This window comes from Peromyscus eremicus, chromosome 6, assembly GCF_949786415.1.
Source record: "Peromyscus eremicus chromosome 6, PerEre_H2_v1, whole genome shotgun sequence".
In the NCBI taxonomy this organism is placed as follows: Eukaryota; Metazoa; Chordata; class Mammalia; order Rodentia; family Cricetidae; genus Peromyscus; species Peromyscus eremicus.
In genome coordinates this window covers 51477253-51495180 of record NC_081421.1, presented here as the reverse complement: position 1 = coordinate 51495180, position 17928 = coordinate 51477253, and the positions used below count along the sequence as shown (strand labels likewise).

General features: G+C 34.3%; 1 protein-coding gene across 3 annotated transcripts in view; it reads right to left on the bottom strand.

Annotated features, from left to right (window-relative positions):
- Fstl5 (follistatin like 5) overlaps positions 1–17928 on the bottom strand; it is a 496179-nt gene that overhangs the window by 50207 nt on the left and 428044 nt on the right. For all 3 annotated transcript variants that reach the window (XM_059264740.1, XM_059264741.1, XM_059264742.1), the window contains 2 exons: positions 14735–14884; positions 961–1068 (listed from right to left, as the gene is read on the bottom strand). In XM_059264740.1, the coding sequence (XP_059120723.1) occupies positions 961–1068; positions 14735–14884 (258 nt within the window). The remainder of the gene's footprint in view (positions 1–960; positions 1069–14734; positions 14885–17928) is intronic.

The following is a 17928-nucleotide window of genomic DNA, read 5'->3' as shown; positions in this document are numbered from 1 at the left end:
AGCTCTAGCATTTGAATAAAATATTACAGTACTGAAAAAATCCTCAGAAACATTTAAGACACTGTTAATGACAACCAATTGGGAATCAAAATACTACATCTAACCTACATTACTCAAATTTGTTAAAAGTTTGACACCTTAGGGGTCTGCATTAGTGGCACACTCCAGATAATACTGTGTCCACAGGAAGTAGTTCATAAAAAACTTCCAGCACCCATCTCCTTTCCCTTTAATCTTGTTTCTGAGGATCTGAAGGCTGTGGCACAAGGTCACAGTCAATTGATTATTTTCTTTCTCTGGTTATGTGACATCATCACGTAAATGACCTCAAAAAGAAACAATAGTCCCAAGATGAACACAGCACATCCCCCAATTAAAAGTAAGCCTGTGTTCCTACTACCAAACTCTAGAAACTAAAGACTATAGAACAGCCTTTGCTCTTGTGGTTAGATTCAATGGTCTCTACCTCATGGCCTCACTCAGAGTACTGAAGCAAGGCCACAGTTCAAATGTGTCCTTACCTGTCTATTAATGGATGAATGGTTACTGAGGATGTGGCTCAGTTCTATCACTAAACCTTCTCTGGCATGCATGCTTTGCTGCGTCATATGAGGTTCTTGACAGAAGCTGCCAGTATGGTCTTATAGTTCACAGGTTCTGTTACAGCAACAGCACACAGAGTAAGGTAAATTATAATGTTTCTTTTTCTAATGTCATTAACTGTTTACTCTCATTCATTATTTTAGCATATAACTGTAATCTTTAATAAATATTACTTGTGGTCATCCAAGTCTGAAATTACTAGAGTTTTACACATTTTTTCCCTTTTCCAATACATAGACGGTGATTGAAACTACAGTTACTATAAAGAAGAGTGTTGTAGTTAAATGCTCATGAACATCTCTGAGATACCTAAAGGTTTCAAAATCATCACTTCCTCATGTCCCCTGACATTGTTACCTGTAGAGTTGGTGATGTCTTGTCCATGCTACCCCAGCTCAGCACCCACACCTGGTCATGTGACTTGTCATAGTGTAATTTAACTGGTACAGGGTCTGTGCTCACTGCCTGTAATCAAGAACAATTGAAAACATAAGTTTTAAAACCTTGGCAATATTGGAAAACTGTACCAGTAATGAAGGAGGAATCCAGTAATTCAGGAATAAGATTAAGATCATATTTGGCCAGATACCTGATTTTTCTATAATCTATTAGATTAACCTAAAAGTATCATATTCAATCTCAATTTCTTTCAATATTTGCACAATTTTATATAGTATTATTATTATTATTATTTATTTATTTATTTATTTTTTGGTTTTTCGAGACGGGGTTTCTCTGTGTAGCTTTGCGCCTTTTCCTGGAACTCACTTGGTAGCCCAGGCTGGCCTCGAACTCACAGAGATCCGCCTGGCTCTGCCTCCCGAGTGCTGGGATTAAAGGCGTGCGCCACCACTGCCCGGCTTATATAGTATTATTTTGTTTAACTGTATGAGTGTGAATTTTGAGTCAAGGAGAGTTGTTTCGAAAATGAAGGTTTATAAAATGTGGTATGTATGCTCACTACAGCTCAGTGAAGACATAGTTCGGCTGTGTTTGTGTTTTCAGTTTTCACCATCTTCATGAAGGACCTGACTCAACTGAAGTCAGCCAGGAACAAAGGCCACATCTGCATTAAAGGTCTTATGAGGCCTACAGACAGATTAGAATCCATGATGGTAATGCTGCCACTCCAAGCTGATGTGCCCTGGGTCATCTTAGGAACCTTAGTAGCCATTCATTTTTTACCTGTGTCTGAACAAAGCCTTCCAACCACCAGGTACAATCATGGAGTGTGTTGACAGGCCACAACCTTCCACCAGTCCCCAGTGTCATCAAGTAGCATCAAAAGCCTACAGCAGCAAAGTTCTGGTTTCTTGAAACCAACCCAGGTACTTGAAAATGCCAAGATTTTGACTTTCTATTGTTTTATGACTGTAACCGTTCATGCCACCATTTCCACATTGGAACGTGTTATTCAGGACAACATGACTCCATGTTCCCAGGCAGGGCCACTCTCATTTGGCTTAGAATAAACAGTTTCTTCTTTGATTTGATAACTGAATTGCATGGCATGTCCATTCATGAACTCTAAATGGCAACAGTTGGATCAAGGGGCTTAAATGTGCTACCTGGTTACATAAAAATTACTTTAATGAGTTATCTAAAATCACCAAAAAAAAAAAAACCCCAACGGATATTTTTTAATTGTTTGTGACATAATTGGTATAATATGTGTATTTTTCTAACAATATTTATAATATTAAGCATCTACTTTAAATACAATTACCAGAAAACAAATTGTTGCTAGGAAGTCATTTTGCTCTCCCTAATTTTATCCTGTTTATATTATAAAACTAACAGCTGTAAGGTAATTTACTATAGTTGTTACTTATATGTGCTTTCTAAGTTTATATTATGAAATAAATTATATTCAGTCAAAAGTTATCCAATAATGACAGTGTTCCTTCCCAAAGCTATTGAATATTAGCAAAATTCCCCAAGATGTAACTCACAGCAATATGCATTTCTTGGTGGATTAGCAAAAGTTAAAGTTGTGGTTGCATATATGGAAATTGATATTTCAATTTGTATTAGAAATTTAGGTTTACATTTTTTTAGTTCATAATATCTAAGGATTATTAAAATAATGAGTGGATTTTGGGAAAGAGCTGTCAAAATTTTCTGTACTGATATTCTTATCCCTTCCTTTTTGGATGTTACAGTTATCCCTTCCTTTTTGGATGTTACAGTTGTATCATAGTTTATGGTCCAGCTAAGCAGAAATGTTATGGTGTGGGTACATTGCCACTAACACCACTGAGAAGTAATCCTTTGCTGTGACAGATACTAAGCTTCCCAGAATCCCAGGGGATGCTCTAGTCTCTGCATTGTAACCACTAAGTCGCTCCACAATTTTTTGAGAATGATACTGTACTTCCCAAACCAAGACAGCCACAGAACATCCTCCTCGTCTCATTTTCCATGCCCTTCCTGCTTTGAATGCTATCTTGAGAGGATGTTGCTCTATGTTTCTAAGGCATTTTGAGTTGATGAAAAAGTAAGATCAAATAGGAACAGACAATAGTTGAGGTAGTAGGAGAAAAAGAAGCCTGAATTTTCATTAATGAACTTCAATTTATGCTGCATAAATACATAGAAAGACCCGACTAGACTTGGCATTATAAAAGTAATGAACTAGTTCTATTACTTAAGGAATGGCTATGATTGTATTTACATAACTGTTTTTGTATCTGTGTCAGATGTTGCACTGAAATTTTCACATGCATTAATCAATAACTTGTGAGCAACGAAAGAACTGCCTCCTATCAGTGAAGTGGTGACAAAGGATTTCTTTGGCTTTCACATCTTCTCTTTTATATTGTAAACTTGATTTGTATGTGGTTATTACAGCCTAGTTTGCATGCTGTCTAAAATAGAATGATCATCGGGTCACCAGATTCTGAAGAAATATCTCAGTGTAAACAACAGCAACAACCAGGAAAACATTTTTGATATTTTACTTTTAAGAATACAGTAGGACACATGATAAAGGTTTCTAAATGATTGTTTAGGATCAAGAAGAGTTTTAATGGGAATTCCCACTCTGATACAGCTTAGACACTGCTTTTGCTTTTACAAGGCTTTTCCTAGCTAATATCCTACATGGATGCACGGCCATACACAGGGCTATGAAAACTGTGGCTGTCACATCAGAGGCCATCCACCCTATCTACCAGGTACTGCACTACTTCCCATTGGGGTGTCTCTATGAGCACAAAAGATGCTCTGTCTAGATCCTCAAATTTATACCTCATATATATGAAGATTTGGTAGACACTGTTCTCCTTTGGAAGATGGCTAAAAACTCAAGGAGGCTCCAACATCTGTATCTGTATGTGTGTGTAGAAGAAGTATAGTCCACAGTGCAGAGCCAGAGAGGCACAGGATATCTTATGTTCATGAACACTCATTCTAAAACCCTTGATGCAATACAATAGCAAAACCTTACAAAGACATTAAGCTTATTTTTCTTATAAAGAACTAAAAATACCTATTTTCAAAAATTCTTGTGACTGTTAGGATAAGCAATGAATGTCTATGTCTGGTGAATATTAAGCACTACTGAACTATTACTGCAGCTATTACAAGAAGTAGGCTGCATTGCAGCTCAATCAATGGTAGATGCTTATTTAGCATGCTCTTCAAGGAGCCTTTGCTTCTACATTGTAGATGGGTGCACACTAATACATGTTGAGTTATTTTCATGATTGTATTATTAACATTACAATGTTTCAGTAATCAAATGAAGATACTGAAGAAAATTAAGGAGCACAGTCTCTGTCTTTAAAGAATTTACAGAATATAGGGATTCATATGGACTTAGAATAATTCATATGGACTTAGAATGACTTGACATGTTTGTACATGATTACCTCCTTGGGAGGCTCCTGTACACAGGCTGTCAGTGAAAACTCATCTACTCCCAGTTCTCACCATCCATTCCAGAAGGAATAAATCTCATGTGTTGAATCTTTACAAAACTTCTGTCATTATACTTTTAAAATTTAAATGATCAGAAAACTGGGATATCTGCTTTTCAAAAGTAGAAAAGTAGTACTTAGTAAATATATTATTTATTTACCAAGAATAAACCTGTGAGCCTGTGATGCATAACATAATTTAAGAATATCTGAACATTTTGTAGGAATGACTCCCAGCCTTCCTGTGAGAATAAACAAGCTGCAAAATTATACAGCATGCTAAAGTTAATTTCTGTTATTAAGAAAATTAATATTGTTCTATTTGCCAGCAACTATTATACTATTCACATGTTTTTTATGAGTACTTATAAGTAACTAGAGCCTTTAAATTTTGACTATCCTAATGGACTTCTGTGGGGGTGGGTTCCATTCTTAGCTTCCATTATCAGTCATTATAGGAAATGATTTTAAAGTGTAATGTGATTATTCCATCATAAGATATAAACAAGTATAAACAAATGTGCTGGGGTCATCTCTCCATGGCTTTTCATCTGTTAGCTCAAACAGGAGTTCAGTGCAGTGGATACCACCTGGAGTGTCCAACTGTTTGACATTATGACATGATGGCATTTCCAAATAGGTTGGGCCAAGTTCATGCCTATTTGGGACTGAAGAACTCCATAGGGCTGGAGGGCCACAGAGTTGATATGCATAGCTGCACACACTACTTTTCTCTGTGTTTATTTGTTTCTAAGTTCAACTACCTCTTCTTATTCCATGAAAATGGTATTTGTTAAAAGACAGAGATTTGGAACGTATGCCTGGAATGTGGTGTACTGGTATGTGCTTATGTCTCTTCCAGGTTCAGCCTGTGTTGAATTTTACTTTGTGCTTTGGCATAGTATATATTAGCCGATAGATAGTATTTTTTTCCAGAAAAAAAATCTGTTTTCAGACTCTCCCACCAGAAGCCTCCAGAAACAGGCCTTTCGAGCAATTCTGAAGAAAACCCCTCTTTTAACAAAAATGAGGGAAACAATCACAGTTGACTTAGTGAATTATTCTTGCTATGATATTGTTGGTTAATTTTTTTCTTCTGGACAATAAGCTATAATTTTATGCACAGCTATTTGTCAGCTTTGTCGTATCCTATACCAATTCTACTACGACACATTCTCTTAAGATCTGTTAAAATATTAACCTTTACTGAAATACTTTTCAAATACCAAGCATGTTATTGTCCTACATGTACAGCCTCCAGAATGATTTTTAATGTAAGTACTATGCTCAGTGCTATTGTTTAGTGGTGAGCTCAATTCATCTCCTACTTGTTTTGTGAAAATCATTGAAAATATATCGAATATGCGACAGTAAAACAAAAGATTTCATTTGATACACTACAGCTTTATACAGCCATTAACAGAATCATTCTTTCTGTAATATTATAAAAAACAGTGTTGAGAGCCAAACTTCATATGTGCTTTCAGATTTAATTTAATTTTTATATGTATTTATGTCTATGTTGACCTATTGAAAATAATGTTCATATGCATAGGTGGTGTATTGAGTCATCAGTCATTCTTGGGCAAGTACAATAAATAAAAAAGAACCTAATTGTACAGTGCACGTCTTATGGACAAGGTGCATCAGAGTCTGTGAAGATGGTTCAGTTTGTTAAGGAGGAACAATGGCAATAGCAGCAAGGCACAGAAGAAGGGCTGAAACTTGACATGCGGGAACAGTGGAGCACAGCTTGTTTACCACTCTGACAAGGAGAGTACCAGCTGGCTAATTAAGTGAACCTAATTTAAACTAATGATGTAGATTCCCAAGATAATGTGCTAATGGCTGGAGGAGACTGCTGATGATCCCAAGAATACTCCTGAGGTGTCACACTAAGCCTCTTCTGCACCCAGGCAGAACAGAATCTTGTTCCATAGAAAATGAAATGAGGTCAGTTGTTTACCAGTTAATCAGCTATAAAGCGAAACATAATCTGTATGTCACTCTAGGAAATAATTGAAACAATTTGACATTTAAAACAATACCAAGTTTAGGGAAACTGTTAAATTATTGTCACCTTATACTTTTGGATGCAGACAAAAATGATGTGGATGGATCTACAGAAAACACATATACAATAGTTTCTGGATTGTCATCAAATTCAGACCTAAGCTGGAAAAACTAGTCACTTTTCTAAAACTAATGTGTAGCAATACAGCTAAAATTTGAAAAAAAAAAACAAAACAAAACAACAACAACAACAACAAAAAACAATCCCAGCACTCCTGGGTAGTTCACAGTAGGATCACCAGTTCCTGTATGTTTTAAGCCACATACCTATTCTCATCTCAAGAACAAGGCCTGGATATGTATCTCTGGAGCAGAGAAACATAGGTTGGCCAAGGCCTTGTGTCAACTCCAGCCCTATATAAGTTACTGTGATGTACTTGAATCAAAGCAGAAACCTTGAAGGACACATTTAATTAAATCTATTGGCTTTGCTCTTGCTAATTCCAAGAACAATGCATTTGCTTCTGGACTGCATTGTTCCGTTTACAAAGCATATAAACAATTCCATAGTATTTTCTCTAGTGTTTAGAAGACAACTAATTTTTATTATGGATACTATTTTTGTCTTAGTATACTATATAAGGGATAGAAAAAGACAAGGATACAGGCAGGAAGGATAAAGCATTTGAATCTGGGAAAAAGCAGGTTTCAAGTTAGAGCTTAATTGTGGTCAAACCACAAGGAAATGTTTTCTAATATTTTCTCTATACTTTACCATTCACAATAAACTTTATGTGCACTGTCTTTGGATGAAGTTTTAAATAGAAATAACATATTTTATTTAAATTTTAATGGGTAGGAATGTTGTCTTTAAATTTGAGCTAAATAGATTATTGCTTCATCAGCATAGTACTTTAAATCTATGAAATCAGTCTTTTCAGATTTTTTTTTTTAATTTAGGAAAAATCATGGGGGGATTAAACACCATAAAAGTTACTGGGAATCAAATCTCCACGGTATACACAGTTTGTTTTTAAGCATGTATGTTTTCAACAGTCAAGTTAATACCCTGCTAAGGTAATTTAAGACAAATATAAAGATAGATTATTTCACACAGCAGGTAATAGGATTAGGAAACTCATTATCAGAAGAAATGAATGAGCTAAAATTATATGTGAAGAGTGAACAGAGTGTTTAAATTAATTCAAAATTACCTAACCTTGTTATTTTTTTAATAAAGAAATACATGTATTCTAGTAGCTTGTCTTTGAACTGAGATGGTGAGGATTTAACTTATTCAGGCAGTACTTGCCTACTAAACTCAAGGCCCCAAGTTCCATCTCTCCTTCTAGAGGAAAATCAAGGTGGGGGTAATTTTGAGGTTATTTGGAGAAAACAGGCCTTAATACATACTAGAAAGAGTAAAATATATATCCTAAAAAGGGGGTGGGGCATGGATGTGGCTCAGTGGTTAAGCATGTATCCTGTTACACAAACAAGGAAGTTGGAGTTGGGATTCCCCAGACCTGCATAGGTGCTGAATAGATGTCAGTAGCTTACAATTCCAGCCTTGCTAGGCAGTGACAGAATACCACTTTTTAATGAATGAATACATACTCCATTATATCATACGCCACATCTTCTTTATGCATTCATTCACTGAAGGGCATCAGTATTGAACCCTTCTCTCACTTTCCGTACTGTATGGATATATACAGACATTCCTTTGCTATGCCACATAGTGAGGCCATTTTAATTTTGACAAGTCATGGTACTGCATTCCCTGGTAGCTCCTCTGTGTACAACCCTAGTTACATTGTCCAAAAGGTTGGCACATTCTTGTCAACATATTCTGCTTGGTTTAATGATAAGTGTGAATTGAATCTTACTGTAGATTTCATTTTCATTTTTTGTTTTTAATTTCAAATAAGGATCATCCTTTTCTGTGCATACTGGCTGCTTACATACATTCTATAAGGAAATATGTATTCAAATCCTTGCATTTGGTCAAGTCTATTTGCCTATTTTTTTGTTTGGAAATTTTCTGTAGGTTCGAGATGTCAATCCCTGTTAGAAATATAAACAGTCTGTTTATTTTATGTCATGTGCTGGGAAATCTTTACATATGTTTATGCTGTCCATTGTGTCTACTATTTTTTTAATTACCTACTGCTTTGGTTTCTTATCCAAGATGGCATTGGCCAATCTAGTGTACTGTAGCTTTGTGTTTGGTTTCTTCTAGAAGTTTATACTTTATGTTTGTCTTCCATTTTTAAGATAATATTGTCTGTGGTGTTGGATAAGGATACAGCTTCATTCTTTCTTGTATGCATATCCACTTTAGTAAAAGCTTAAGATATCTTCACTAAGTAGTTCTTCTGATACAATATTTCAAAAATAATTTTTGCATATATTTAGGAATTTTTTGAATTTGTATTCTACTTCATTGATCTGTATGTCTCTTTCTGAGTATTATTTTTTATTATGATTGCTTTCTGTAAAGTTTATAAATAAGAAAATAAAGGTCCTCCAATTGTATTCTCTTTTATTGACATTGATATGGCTCCTTTGGGTGCAGTACAATATTCAGGATGTACCTTTCTACCTCTTTTATCTCTTTCTGTTCAGATTTTGCTTTGAACCCATAGACCACTATAGTTATGATTAACATCTAATAAATATGATGTATCCCAAATCATGGGCATTAGATATATTTCCATTTATTTAATTACTTATAACAATATGATATAGTTTTCTTTATATATATTTTCACCTCATTTGTTTGTATTAGCTGTTTTATCATTTGATTCTTTGCCAATCAAACTCTTTTAAATTTTTAGATTATTCACTACTGTACAATCTTAGTAATTTGAGACTTTTGCCTTTTTCTTTGTCCAGCAGATTAAGTTTGGAGAAATGCTGCTTATCTTTAAGAAGGCTGAATTTTAGTTTCAACATGTGACTTTACTTAGTATTCACTATTTCGTTTACTTCAGTCTGCTCCTTACATTTCTTTTTTTAAACTTCTTTGTGATTAAGAGTCACTGATGAAATATTTTAATTGCTCTCATTCTCTTAAATGATATAAAAAGACGACGGAGTATTTTTAGAAATGGATGGTAACCTATTGGCCTTAAAGCACAGTGGCTTTTAAATGCATAACTTTTCATTTATATTGCTTCAAAATTATATAGGAAGCTCAAAATTAACTATGGAAAAAGTATAATCACTAGTTCTTGTTATTGCCCATGAATTTACCTATATTAAAATGATTCTTTATTTAGTCTGTCCAGTGAATGTGTCTTCATTTCACCAGCATTTTCAGTGGAATTTCAGAACGTCAACACCAGGGATAATGAACACAATGGGCTTTTGCTTATGTAGGAAAGCCTTAAATTTTCTCTCATTTTTAGAAGACAATTTTTTCCTGGATATAGTATTATTCTTCATGAGTTGCTCCTTTCTTTCCATTCTCCCTTCCCTCATGTGTAGCATCTATTTTCTCTTCTTAAAGATTTATTAGTTAAATTTTTAGTGTGTGTACATATGTTTGTACATACATGTGTTCGGGGGAACACTTACGTGCATGCATGTAGAGGCTGGAGGAGAACATTGAGTGTCTTTCCCTAACACTCTCAGTCTATTCACTCCAGACAGGTTCTGTTACTAAACATGAAACTTGCCATTTAGCTAGGCTGTCTGGCTAGGGAGCTCTAGGAATATATCTCCCTCCACATCTTCTCTTCCAACACTAGCCAAGTTCAGCTTTTTTATTTTTATGTAGATGCTGGATATTCAAATTCAAGTCCTGATACTTGTACAGCAGGTGAGCCTGCTTTTGCTCTCCTTTAATACTTTTAATACTTCCCTATCACTTTGACACATTCTGATGAGATACTTCTTAACTGACACTGACTGGTTAGGGAGCCTCTGTCTGTATTCCTCTTACTGCTTCTAAGATCCATACAGAATTGCACAAGACAGCATGGTGTTAGCCAATTTGAATCTTCCTTGGAGATTAATAAACTCCTGGGTATTTGTCCAGGTAGCTTTCCTTGACTATAAATGTGTTGACCCACTAATTTTCTGAATGTTCTAACATTTCATTTTTGCAGCTTTTGCTTTTGGAATTTTCACAGTCAATATATATCTATCAGAATTGTAGTGTCTCTTGGGTCCTAGAGGTTATATTGATGTGTCCTTCATCTATTTTCTTTCTTTTCATCACTCTCAACCATTTTCACTTTTTAAAGTTCAGGAATGGTATTTCCAAACATGTTATACTTACCAATGACTAACCATAGTGTGCAGAAATGTTAACCTTTTATATAATGTGTGTATTTGTGTGTGGATGCATGCACCCTGTGTCTCACATGCGGAGGTAGGAGGACAAATTTGTGGAGTACACACTACATACTGTCCTTCTACCAGTCAGTTCTGGTGATCAAACTTAAGTTTGGCAGCTTTGACTCATGCAAGGTTACATTTTATTACAATTAAACCTTAAACAGAAGGAATATTCTGTTGACAGTTAAATTTCAATATATCATGGATATAACCATTCCTTTGTTCATTAGCACATGAAATTTAATGTTTAAGTAAGTTTTCTCACTCTGAATATAAACAATTTCAGTTTCAATTTCAATTTTAGTTCATTTAGTGGTAAAATATGAATTTCTGCAAAACAGACAAAGAAATCAAAGTGGGCCGTGGTTTTGAAATGTTTCCAGTGGATTTCAATAGTACCCAAAGATTTGATTTCTCCTGCTCAGTCTTTCAGGGATGTGGCTTCACTCGCCTCTTGTATATGTCTGAAGAAACCCTCAGGTCCATTCACTTCCTCCACACACAGTGATTTACCTGCTTCTCCACACCAGTATTGCCTTGCTGTTGGATAGTGTGCCTGCACTATTATTAATTCAGAACTGCTTTTGTATTTTAATTTTGCTTAAAGTCCTATTGCCCTTATTTAAAATGTTATTTAGCATTATTTTAATGTTTATTTCAATCTGGTTAAATTTTAGGTTACACTTACTGTAGCATTTTTAATTTCAAAGTTGATTGCAATGCAAAAAAATTTAATACCTAAAAGAAGTTATTCCCAGTTTTAAAATCTCACATTAATACATAATTATGAGAAATAATACCACCAAAGAAATGTTTTTCTAATTTTACTAGCATAGTCATCATTGTGTTAATTAGAATTTTTAAATTTGTTTTCATAGATATTAACCACTAATACAAATACATGCTATTTTAAAATTGTTTAACTGTATGTTTCCAAAATTTGCCCATTAAAATTAAACACATGCCCACAAACTTAAAAACAATGTTGCTTTTCATATTTAACTTTGTATACTGCATGCAGGTTGGTATATTTTTAATTACACATATATGTATATAAGATAGTTGTATATATGATTATGTATATACAGTTGTATATACACATATGTAATTTGATATATCACACTCACCAAAGTACATCAAACAAATATATAGCTAGTGGCATTATTTATATTTGTCAAATTTGATTATGCTTTAATTGTTCTTTAATTTTAAATAGTTACAGCATTGTCTGATATGTACAAACAGTACTTTTTTTAATTATTTGTGAAAATTACTGTCATATTATCACTAACATTAAATTATTAAATATTATTGTTTTATAGGAATTAGAAGACCAGGTGCTAATGGTTCTGGCTGTAATATTTTAGCCACTTGATCAAACCCTTGTGTGTGTGTGTGTGTGTGTGTGTGTGTGTGTGTGTGTGTGTTTGAAATTAAGTTACTTAACATATATTGCTCATTTGCTAAAACTGAGGACAAGTACACTATGATTCATCTTTAGAAATAGTTTACCTCTAGGCACATCAGAGCCCTTTATTTGAGGCTTAGGATCATTCTAAAAAATTTTTGTATGTGAAAAAAATTATTAAATTGTGAACTGAAAGCATGCATATCCAGTGACAATGTCTCTGCAAGTCTGATCCTACAGAAAACTACAAAATGCCTTGATTGAAGATTTAGAGGTTATACTTGATTTTACATTGGTGAAAATATAAGTACATACTCCATAATTATGAATAATTAGTTGTAGTCAATTTCTTACAGCAAAATAATAATACAAACAAAATCTACACAGAAATAAAACTCTGCTGCAGTAATAATTACCAGTCTTAGGAGATAGAATAAAATAATACCTACTATCCATTTCCATGCATATAATGTCCAAAATCTGGATAAAATGGTGGCAAAATATATGCAATTACATATTTGGGTAAGATTATTATGAAGGGGTAATAATAATAGCATTATTTCAACATCATATCCATAAGAATCCATCTGGACTCACATATAATTCTCGAATCTAGGTGTCGAACTTGAGGTGAAAACCCTTCACAGAGTTGTGTCAGAATCTACTTTCTCTGTTTTAGAATTGCATGAGTTCTTACAATTTCCTTGCATTTTATAGATGTAACAAGGACTTAGAAAATAATGATTTGTGTGATCATTGCATAGCATTTGGCCATTTTATTATCCATTATTTCTATTAATTTTTAATTTGACATCATTGTCTGAAGGCAAAATTGTATGAATAATAAGTGATGTTGGCTTTTTCTACTTTCGAATATCTAGTAGGAAATATATATTCAGTAAGTATCAGTCTCTACTTAAAATTGAATTTAAAGACCAACTTGATTAGTCTCAGATCATGCATCTAATTTTAAAATTTTGGCAAAGAGTCCTGATCATTTCAGACCAAATGCTTCTAATTTACTGTCCTATCTCAGAGTAAATCAAAATAAAACTACTCTTGTCAAAATTCAACAGCCTCGAAATCACATGCAAATGAACTGTAACATACAAGCTATTTGTTCTCATAATAGGTAAGGGACCATTAAATTGGAGAGCCATGATAAATATGTGAGCCTGGAAGCCTTAGAATTTTCTAGTAGAATACCTATTCATGATTTTGTTCAAGATTTCACTATCCATTCTCACATCAGAATCTAAACCATCAGACTAAATGTCAGTGAAGAACTTAGATTCTGGCAGGCAGCAGATCCTTGTATTAAAACCAATTCCATTCATTTATTTAAAGCCAATACATCTTATAATAGCAATCAATCCATGAATATAACATGAATAGAGGAATGATTGGCTGACTGGCTGGACGGATGGATGAATTCATGTGGGATTTTAATAACACAATTACTTTTAAATCTTTGTACTTCTTAGCAATTTTTATTCCTTTAGATAGGAATCAAGATGTGTGGGTTAATTTCATAGCAATATTGACTATAAAGCTTATCTATACATATTAGTGGTGGTTTGGCTCCATTTTGTCTAAGGCACGTTGATAGTAGATAGATAATAGATCTATGTGGCTCTTCATATGCCATGGTCTGCTGTAAATGCTTATCCTGAATGAATTTATTTGAGCTTCAATGTTACTATAAAGTATAAACAATGATTATGCCCATTTCAGAGGAATGTGTATCTCATAATACTAGTTAGTTTGAGTTTATTTATTTTTCTGTACTGAGGCCAAAGACCTTAACTGTTCAGGTGTAAATTTTGAACACAGATATTCAAGATATAATAACTTCCATGTGTTATTTTATGTTTAAATTTGAGCAAATTGCCTCATAGCATAGTCTCAGAATGAATAAAAGCTCAATCATGGTGATTCATATTGGAAACATGAACTAAACATATTGTGATTCCATCATCATGGCAGGGTCTATTAAATGTTGGCTTCTGTATCATTGACCTATGGACCTGTTTTATTATTTTTGGCAATTTAATATTTTTTACTAACTTGTGAATTTGAATATTGTCTCAGCTTTTGTTAAGATAATAACTAGAGATATCTCAGTTGGCTACCAAACATGATTTTCCTGTGTGGAATTAGAATAAGAAAATAAAAAGGCAATTAATCATGTTAATATTATGTATGAGTCCAAAATTCAAACATTATAAAATAAAAGATGTTGAAAAAATTTCCCTTAATTCACTACATGGAAAGAGAAGAGTTAGAAGAAAACTCTTAGAAGACATAAATACTTTTAGTGTTCCAAGTAATGAAAGACATTTTAATAATTCAATGGCAGTAGACCAGTTAGGTGGTAGAGACTCTAAGATGAATGCAAATATTTCTTTTAAGTTTCATTTTCAAAAGTAGCCATCAATCATACCTGAACAACTTTTTGGGACTGCACATCAACAATTAAGATTCTATCCAAAGTTGGCTGAGCAACATAAATGAACTTGTCTTTGACATTAACAGCAGAAGCCCACACACATCTCTGCACTTCATCCTCTTCATCTTTGGGACAGACTTCATCCTTTAGTTTAGGAAACAGAAAAACAAATTTACATCCTCTATTATAACATGGTAATGAAGTATCTTGAGTAAAATTAATATTTAGTGATTTTAATATGCTCAACATTAAATGTTGAATATTTAAATAAGAAAAGTGCCAACGGAATGCAGAGAAAATTTAAGTTCATTGCAGATGTATAGAAAGCAATATAAATAAGATTCCAGATCCCAAGATTAAGTGGAGGAGCAGAAAAAAAACCACTGAGATGATTTCCCATGATGATGAGGAAGGTTTTTATTGTGGATAAGAGAGAGAAAATATCCAGTGGCATGTAGAAGAGTCTGGAACATAGAGAAAAAGAATCAGGTTGGACAGGGCCAGGCCTAGGTAGTGAGAATCATAGAGAATAAGAAGAAAGAAAATAGTGAGAATAGCCAAGGCATGGGGAAAACCTTACCATTACACAGGGAATTAAAGAAGGGTATATGTGTTGATGGAATCCTGTGAATTACAGTAATCTCTATGTGTGAATAAGGGCTGAAGAGGCCTGGAGGTTAGCATCAACTTTGATATGTTGAAAGGTGTCATAGGCATATGTCAATAAAGCAATATGTCCCTCTGCCAGAGGTAAGGAGAATGACTTCTTTCAGCAGACAGAAACCCACTTCACAATTCCTGAGGAATGCTGGCTTTTATCTAACTGCCAAAAAACCCTTCTATAATCCAGCTTGAGCTGAGCCTCCACTCAATTTTGGACAAAGTCAATGGGCTTGCCTTTCTGTGAATGTAATGAAGTATCCTTTGGACTTGATATCCAGTTACTGATTTTTCTAGTGAAATGTAAACCCTTTTCATTTTTATTGTTTGTTTATTCACTCAATGTTTAACAAAAACATAATAAATCTAATTTCTTCTAAGACCTCCCAGTGTCAAGTATCTTTAAGAGAACAAACCTCATGCAAAGATATATTCAGTTTCTCTATCTTCTTTTTCCCCCTTTTTTAAATTGAAAATGATTTTTCTCTCAAGCAATACATCCCAGTCACAGGTTCACCTCCCTCCACTCCTCCTAGCTCCCAACACCTCCCCTCTCTCTCAGATCCACTCCTCCTGCTTATCCTCTTCAGAAAAGAGTAGGCCCCTAGGAGATGACAGCCAAACAGGACAAAACCAGATACAATAGGATAAGGCAAAAGCCCTCATGTCGAGGCTGGACAACACAAAACAATAGGAGGAAAAGAGTTCCAAGAGCTGGTAAAGGAGTAAGAGACACACCCACCTCCACTGTTAGAGACCTACAAAATCACCAAGAAAACATGACAAAATGCCAGCAGCTGCCTCAGTGTACTAGAGTTCTGAGTGTACATACATGCACAAAAATCTGATGAATGACCATTGCAGAGATTTACATGGGTTTTTATTTAGGACTGACAATTGCTAGCTAATGTCAACTTTCTTTTATTTGTACACTCTTGCACACAGTATTTGTAGACTATCAAATCCCAAACTAATTTAGAGTACCTACTTTCTTCTCTAATTCATACAAAACAGTGTTCCTTGGATGTTCCATTTAATGTCCTTGTTTAAAAGGATTTAGCAAAACCAATGATAATATCCACATCAGACATGACTGATTACATTAATATCCAATAATACACTATATCTCAGGTATCATAGCCATTGCAGGTAGTTTGCAAGTTTGTCTTAAAATCTGCAATACAATGAAACAAAAGAGCACTTCGTAATGAGGTATTTGTGGTTTACAGTTTACATTATGCAACATCAGGTGTAACTCAAGCAGGACATAGAGCATCTGCCAGCTGAAATCAATTCAGTTTGTAAGGTTCAGGAACATCCCAGTTCCCTATTCTTTAAGGCATTCTATTCTTCACAGAATAACCTGTAAATACCTACAATCCAAGCAGTCAGTTTTGAATGACACAGATAGCTCTGGGTTAGGAAATGAATGTTGTTTAATAACTTGCAGCACAATGGCTGATTAGCAGTGAGGCCATGGAGAGTGCCATGGCAGTTTGAAGAGGTCACGCCAAGCTGGAGGCAGAACCTATTTAAAACAGAGTGTAGTTTTGAAATTTCACTCATCAGTTCCCATGAAACACTTGGGTAACTTTTCTTCAGAACTGTACTGAGTGTCACTGACAAGACCCTATGTTTTTGAGAGATAAACACCAGATAAAATATTTATGGAGGTACAAAGTGCTGGGAGAGAAGCTAGACCTAAGGTTGATATCTGATGAAAGGCCCTGAATATAAGGAAATTGTTTACAAATGTGTTGCTCTTGTGTAAAATCTTCCCACTAAATCTGCAGTAGTAATACAATGTGAACGACCTGACACATAGCTGTCAGGCAAACAACTGCCAGACCAGGAGCAATTTCCACAGTATTGGTGCTTCAGAACGATTCAACAGTAAAACTAAATTGCTCAACTTGGGAATGATTTTCAATTTTTATGCCATTCCCAAAAGGCACCCCTGGTCAGACTTGTCATCATTTTCAAAAAGCCATTAGGATCTTCCTCTCAGAAACCTTGAGTTTCCTTTACTTTGTATATGTCATTATTTCTGATTAAAGTCTTTTAGGTTCCAATTAATGATAATGCTACCCTTCTTCAGATTAGACATATTAGTACTTATATATGTGGGTGGCAATTATAGAGATATTATTCACATGTATTAAGCATTTAATGGGAAAAAACAAAAATACCAACAATAAAAACAGCATTTAAATAATATGTGCTAATAGGATAAGAGTTAGAAAGAAAAATATGATTCTAGCTCAAAATTAGAACTTATTCTGGTTGGGTCATTTCCATATTAAACCCTGTATTTCATGTATATTTGTTACGTTATCCCAAAACATTAATGGTCTATGAGATTTATGCTGGCTATATTAGAAGTTATAATTTTGTAGTTTAATAGCGCTGTTGGTACCTTCTTTGCAGGACCTTAATAAGTCAAACTGGAAATTACATCCACTTGTTTAAAATTGGGAATTCATCATTATATTTTTTTATATTGATTACCCATTACAACAATTTGGCCT